At 47.8% G+C, this 7500-nt stretch overlaps 1 protein-coding gene across 8 annotated transcripts in view; it reads right to left on the reverse strand.

Annotated features, from left to right (window-relative positions):
• wake (wide awake) overlaps window positions 1–7500 on the reverse strand; it is a 536842-nt gene that overhangs the window by 41217 nt on the left and 488125 nt on the right. The window contains exon 1 of one of the 8 annotated variants that reach the window (XM_027350614.2): window positions 4422–4542. The exons of 5 other annotated variants lie outside the window; for them this stretch is intronic. Coding sequence is in view for 1 of the 3 variants with exons in the window: in XM_070143883.1 (XP_069999984.1) it covers window positions 4046–4187 (142 nt within the window). In the remaining 2 variants the exon portion in view is untranslated. Of the gene's footprint in view, window positions 1–4045; window positions 4543–7500 lie in introns of those variants that run through there. 2 more of the 8 variants (XM_070143883.1, XM_027350615.2) reach the window with 2 other exon arrangements.

Here is a 7500-nt window from a genome sequence, read left to right on the forward strand (position 1 = left end):
ATTCTATCTGTTCGCTCTTTATCTCTCTCTCTCTTCTCTCTCTCTCTCTTTCTCTCTCAAACACAAACACACACAATAACACTTTTCTTTACGTACACACATCCATAATCGTCGCCAAGACAGATATAACAAAAATATAAAAATAAAATAAAACAAAAAACAACGAAAAAAATCAACGAAAGGAAAAAGAAAGTTAAAACAAACTCGAAAAAACACACTTTTCTTAACACGCCGACAACGAGACCAGGGTGCTAGACAGAGACCCTCCACGAGCAGGCGACGATGACCTTTCTGCCCCCCGTTCGTTAGGTCGACAGTCCCTTACGGTAACGCATTCTCTCGTCGTCGGTCGGCTGCCAGTGTCAATTTCAAAGAGTTGATTCATCAGTTGACAAACGTAATATTCATCAGACTTTCTTCTGTAATCGTAAGGGGAGAGGCGCTGGGAGGTTGGGTGGGGGCGTGGAGGGGGAGGGAGGGAAAGAGAGAGAGAGAGGAGAGAAAGAAGAGAAAGGAGAGAGAGGAGAGAAAGGAGAGAGCTGAAGGGAGAGATATAAATGAGATAAGGATATAAATGAGAGGGAGAGAGAAGAGAAGAGAAGAGAAGAAAAACAAAAACAAGAGAAAAGAAGAGAATAGAAGAGAAGAGAAGAAGAGGACGATGACAAAAGAAAGAGAGAGATCAGAGGAGGAGGGAAGAGGAGGAAGATAGACGGGGTGAGGGAGAGGGGGTGATGGGGGGGGAGGTCGAAGACGCTTGGACCAACGAGACAGTGTGGCACTCACTGGCACTACTGAAGCCGAGCCGTGACTCCCTGGCACTCCCGCTATATCGAATGCTGTCTAGAATGATAAAACAACTAATAGAATAAGGAGAAAGAAGATGCTGCACGTGACCTATTCCTTGAAAAGACTTTATTTACATCTTCAACCTGATACGAAAGAGGAGAGGGAAGAGATTGAACAAAGCGAGGAAAAGAGGGGGAATGAAGGAGGAAAGGAAGAAGGAAAGCGAAGATGAAGCAGAAAGAAGATGCTGACGTGACTTAATCCTTGAAAAGATTTTATTTACATCTTCAGCCTGATACGATAGTGGATAAGAAAGAAATTTAGCAAAGGGAGGAAAAGGAGGAGGAAAGGAAGAAGGAAAGCGAAGATGGAGGAGAAATAAGATGCTGCACGTGACCTATTCCTTGAAAAGACTTTATTTACATCTTCAACCTGATACGAAAGAGGAGAGGGAAGAGATTGAACAAAGCGAGGAAAAGAGGGAGAAGAGCAGGATGGAAAAGAAAGAGAAGGAAGAAAGGAATAAGGAAACCGAAGATGAGGATGGAAAAGGGAGGAAAGAAGATGAAACCCCAGAAAAAAGGAAGGATGGTGGAAAAAATAACAAGAGAAAGGGGTGATAAAGAAAGTAACAAGAAAGAATAAAAAAATATAAAAGAAATAAGTATAGAAATCACATAAAAATATCTATCGAATACCGATGACAAAAATAACTCATCAATCAACCTTGATGTTGGAATAATAATAATAATAATAATAAAACACGCAAATTTAGACGACAAACAGCTAAGATATTTTGCAAAAGTCAAAATAGATTGAAAATAAGTGCATTTCTGACGCCATCCAGTCTGCCGGGAGTGAAGGACAATCCCCCCCCTCTTTTCCCCTCCCCGTCTCCCCTCTTTCCCCCTCCCCTTCTCTCTTCTCCCCGACAGAGAGAGAGAGAAAAGAGAGAAACGAAGAGAGAGACGAAGAGAGAGACGAAGAGAGAGACGAAGAGAGAGAGAGAGAGAGAGAGAGAGAGAGAGAGAGAGAGAGAGAGAGAGAGAGAGAGAGAGAGAGAGAGAGAGAGAGAGAGAGAGAGAGAGAGAGAGAGAGAGAGAGAGAAAGGAAGGACAGGATAAGGAAAGAAAGAGAAAGAGAAAGAGATAATGAAAAAGAAAAAAAGGGAGGAAGAAAGAAAGGGAAGAGAAAAAGAGAAAAAAATGGGACAGATTGTGAAACAGACACGCAAACAAACAAAATTATACGCATAGAAACAGATAGACAGATAGATAGCGAGAGAATGAGCGACAACAGCGTGCTCATCAGCGGCAGTCCTCACTCTGATCAGATTAAACCAATCAACGATGTGAAGCGATTAAAATTGGCTTGCCGAAAGGATGCTGTACCTACGCACGCTACGTAACGAGGTTGTCCCTGCGTGTACACAAGCTCGCTCTTTCGCTTTCTCTCTCTCTCTTTCTTCTTCTTCTCTTTCTCTTTTCTCTTTCGGTTTCTCTCTATTTCTCTCTTTCGCTTTCTTTCCATTTCTCTATGTTTTTAAGTTTCGCTTTCTCTCTCTCTTTTTTTGGTTTTCTCTTTTTCTCTCTCCCTGCCTGTCTCCCCCTCTCCTTCTCCCACCCCCTCTCCTTCTCCCTCCCCCTCTCCCTCCCTCTCTTTATTCTCTCCGTTCGACCCGAATAGAATGACAATGACCCCGTTATTGTAACACTTGTAAGGTACGGAATAAGTGACTCACCCAGGGTGATTCGCTAAAGGGAGAGAAACAAGTAAATGATTAAACAAACAAACAACAAAATTGGTTTGATACAGTAACTCCCGGTTTTATATAAAGTGGATACAAATAAAGCGTTTATTCAGTTGGGTAGAATCAATAACATACTTAACGGTACATGCATATATTTACGTGTTTACGGTCGAGCATGCAATGATACACAGACACACACACACACACACACACACACACACACACACACACACACACACACACACACACACACACACACACTACCAAACACACACACACACACTACCAAACACACACACACACAAACAAACACACACACACACAAACAAACACACACACTACCAAACCCACACAGAAACTACATCAAACCAACAGCCTCCTACATCCAACACACTACAGTCTCACGGTGTTCAAACGATCCAAAATGCAAGTACAAGCAACAGGAGGTAAGTAGGCTCATGAGGCTACGTAATGCTACTTCAATCCCGCCGATTTTACTCTCGTTGTCTCCGAGTCTCGGCCGCGGCTACGAAGGCTGCTACTTGTGCTCTCGTCTGGAGGGTGAAGGACGAGGAGGAGGAGAAGGGGGAGAGGGAGGAGGAGGAGGAGGAGGGGGATGTGGAGGAGGAGGAGGAGGAGGAGAAAGAGGAGGGGGAAAATTAGGAGAAGGACGAGAAGGAGGAGGGAGAGGATAGAAAAGGAGGGGGAGGAGGAGGAGGAGGAGGAGGAGGAGGGGAGGGATGTGGAGGAGGAGGAGGAGGAAGAGGAGGAGAAAGAGGGGGAAAAGGAGGAGAAGGACGAGAAGGAGGAGGGAGAGGATAGAAAGGAGGGGGGGGGAGATTGAGGAGGAGGAGGACGATGAAGAGGGGGAAGGGGGAGGAGGAGGAGTACGAGAAAGAGGGGAAATGAGAAGGACGAGGAGGAGGGAGAGGATAGAAAAGGAGGGGGAGGAGGAGGAGGGGTAGGAGGAGGGAGGGAGGAGGAGGAGGGGGAGGGAGGGAGGAGGGAGGAGGAAGAAGGAGGAGGAGGAGGAGGAGGAAGAAGAAGAAGAGGGGAGGAGGAAGAAGAGGAAGAGGAAGATGGAGGAGGAGGAGGAAGAGGGGAGGGGGAGGAAGAGGGGAGGAGGAGGGCAGGAGGAGGAGGAGGAAGAGGGGAGGAGGAAGAGGGGGAGGAGGAGGAAGAGAGGGAGGAGGAGGGGGAGTAGGAGGCAGAGAACTAGGAGGAGTAGGAGAAACAGACAGATCGACCGACGGAGCACGTTACTCTACTATGTCACCGCCCTGCCAAGTCCTGGTCCAGGGTGAGTTTAAGAGGTTAGGGATGCACATAGGAAACAGTCCAGCACGTCTATGGCGGCGGCGGCGATGTGGTGACTCGTGTGGTGGTCGCAGTGGAGGCAGGAAGAGGTTGTGGCGTTGCTCCACCAGTCTTTCACAACCTCCCCCTTCCAACACACGTACACACAGACACGCACACGCACGCACACAGCCCCGGCGAAGTACACACCTCTCTTGGCCAGGCCTTGCAATTTGCACTGCAGTCGGCCCACCGCGGTCATGATCTCGTACACTTGGGCCCATCTCAGCTCGCACGCCAAGGTGTGGTTGAGCCGCCCGTCCGCCGTCGTCATCTTCGTCACGTGCACCATCGTTCATCGGAATTGCGACCACGGTGACGGTGACGGTGACGGGACACGAATAGACACACGAGCACAAGCACTGAACGACACGCGAATCCTGACGCAGAGTCCGCAGGATGTCGAATCACGGTCGAGGGCGACGAAGGGCGCGTAGGACGGCGAGGACGATGATGACGAAACTCCCAAAACCCGCGCGAGGCGAAGAGGACGTGGGTTTGTGTGGATATCTATCCCCTCCCTCACCTCGAGCGCCGGTCAGGAGGGAAATCCATCCACTCGACCACTGGCAAGAGACTGAGAGAGCCGACACTGACACACACACGCTCTCAGACACACACACACACACGCACACATGCTGCCACCCAGCAGACCTTCGAGTTGCCAGAGGTCGCTACTGTCATCGTCTGGATGCTCCTCCTCCTCCTCTCTCTCCCTCTCCCTGCCCCCCACCCCACACCCTTTCCCTCCCTGTCCCTCCCCCTCCTTCCATCACCCCTTCTGACCGCTATCCTTAACCACGTCCATGAATTCATTCCCTTTTTGCAAAGCGATGCTAGCAACAACATCTTTTCGCCGCGCAAAGGGTGGGACATCCTCGCGACGAATGCACCCAAGTACAAAGAACGTTTTTTTTGTATCTCTTCTTTCTCAAATCTCAAGACATCTCTCTCTTTTTTGCGTGATATTTGAGACACGATTGAGATGCTTCGCGGAATTTGCTTTAAGGTCTTCTTTCTTTTCTTCCGTCTTTCCTTCCTCCTCTCTTCTCTTCCCCTTCTCCCTTCCTCCCCTTTTCCTCCTCTCCCTCCTTCACCTCCGTTCTTTCCCTCTCCTTCTCTACTTCTCCCCCCTCCCTGCCTTTCTCCCTCTCTCCCCTTCTTCCTTCCTCCTTCTCCCCCCTTCTCCATCTTCCCTTCACCTCACCTTTCCCTTTCCTCTCTCCCCTCCTCTTCTCTCCCTATCCCCTTCTTCCATCCTCTTCTCCTCCCGCCCCCCCCTTATTTATCTTAAAAACAGAATATTTAACTCCAAAGAAAATTTCTAGCAACGTTGGAAATGCTTTGTAGCGATCACCACAAACAATACACAGGAGATGAATGGTCATTTGCATCGCAGCAACTTTGGCAAGGTGGTTGCAACGTGCATGGAGAGAGAGAGAGAGAGAGAGAGAGAGAGAGAGAGAGAGAGAGAGAGAGAGAGAGAGAGAGAGAGAGAGAGAGAGAGAGAGAGAGAGTATATACAGATGGACTAATAGATAAACAGACAAATGGATAGATAAATAAATGTAGAGAGTGAGAGTGACAGAGAGAGAGAGAGAGAGAGAGAGAGAGAGAGAGAGAGAGAGAGAGAGAGAGAGAGAGAGAGAGAGAGAGAGAGAGAGAGAGAGAGAGAGAGAGAGAGAGACAGAGAAAGAAAGAAAGAAAGAAAGAAAGAAAGAAAGAAAGAAAGAAAGAAAGAAAGAAAGAAAGAGAGAGAGAGAGAAAGAAAGAGAGAATGTAAACAGACTGATCGATAAATACATAGATAAATAAACAGATAAACAAATAGATAAACAGATAGAGAGAAGGGATCACCTGACTAAGTGACTCGTGCCTCAAAAGACACGACGACAGTATATGAGGCGGAGAGTCAAGAGCTCAAAGCCACAGAAAATTAACACCGAATTATACAACCTCTTGATCTGCGTGAGGTGAGGAGGAGGGGAAGGGAGATGGGGGAGGAGAGGAGGAAGGAAGGAGGGAAGAGGGAGGGAAAGACAGGGAGGGGAAGGGAGGACGGAGGGAGATGGGGAGGAGAGGAGGGAGGGGCAGGAGAGGAGGGAGGAAGGGGGAGGAGGGAGGGAAGGACGGAGGGAGATGGGGGAGGAAAAGGGAGGGAGCGGGAGGAGAGGAGGGAAGAAGGGTGGGAAGAGGGAGGGAAGGACGGAGGGAATGGGAAAGGAAGAGTGAGGGAGGGGGAGGAGGACATATTGAAGAAGGGGGAAAGAGAGAGGAACGATAAGGGAGGACAGAGGAAAAGGGGGAGGAAAGAAAGGAAGGAGGGAGGAGGGAGGGACGAATGGAGGCAGAGAGCAACGGAAGAAGGGAAGGAGAAAATGAGAATGAGATAAACAGATAGATAGTGTACAGATAGAGATGGAACGAAGCGAACGCAGAAACAGTGAATAATGAAAACTAGCAAGAGAAAGAGGAATCAAAAGAGAAACAGAGAAAGGAGAAAGAAAAATAGAAACAAAAAAAGAAGAGATAGCGTTAGAGAGAGGAGACAGAGAGAGAGAAAGTGACAAAGAAAAACAAAACAGAAACAGAAGAAAGGGAGAGACAAACAAACAAACAAAAAACTGAAACAGGAGTACAAGAGACAGAGAAAAAAGCAAAAAGAGAAAGAGCAGAAAGAGAGAGACAAAGGGAGGGAGGGGCGAAGAAAAACCATACATGCCTTTAATCAACAGTAATAAATGATTAAATTACGGTATCAATTTGCCGGTGAACTTTACCCTTTCCCTGTCGACGTGTGCACAGGTTCATAACTCGCTTAGTCAAGAACAGCGCTTATGAGCCGCGAACTTCACAATAACTTAATAAGAAGAACAACAAAAGAATAACAAAACAATAGCAAAACACAAACAACGATAACAAAGCATAAGAACAATAACAAGAATAAGAAAACATAAAATCAATGACGATAAGAAAGCACAGACAACAATAACACCAAAACAACAACAATAACAAAGCATAAGAACAATAATAACAATAAGAAAGCATATAATCAATAACAATAAGAACGCACAAACAGCTAAACAACAATAACAAGACAACATGAATAACAACAACAGCAACATCAACAAGAAAAACGAAATAAGAACAAAACGGCAACAATAATAAACACAAAACAACAACAATGATATTAAAAACAATAACAACAACAACAGCAACAGCAACAGGGGCATGGGCACTGGGCACGGCCTATACCCGACCACAGGAAGTAGCAATGGCGAGCAATTTGAGGCCACCCGTTTCGGCCTAACACCCCCCCTTCTCGCCCCTTCTCACCCCCCCTCCCCTTCTCCCCCCTTCTCACCCCCCTCCCCTTCTCTCCTCTCCTCCCTTCACCCCTCCCCTCCATCCCTCTCTCTCCTCTCCCCTCCCATCTCCTCTCCCCCTCCGCTTCTCTCCTCTCCCCCTTCATCCCTCCCCTCCATCCCCTCTCTCCTCACCCCTCCCCATCTCCTCTCCCCCTCCTTCTCTCCTCTCCCCCCTTCATCCCTCCCCTCCATCCCCTCTCTCCTCTCCCCTCCCCATCTCCTCTCCCCTCCGCTTCT

This window comes from Penaeus vannamei, chromosome 31, assembly GCF_042767895.1.
Source record: "Penaeus vannamei isolate JL-2024 chromosome 31, ASM4276789v1, whole genome shotgun sequence".
NCBI lineage: Eukaryota > Metazoa > Arthropoda > Malacostraca > Decapoda > Penaeidae > Penaeus > Penaeus vannamei.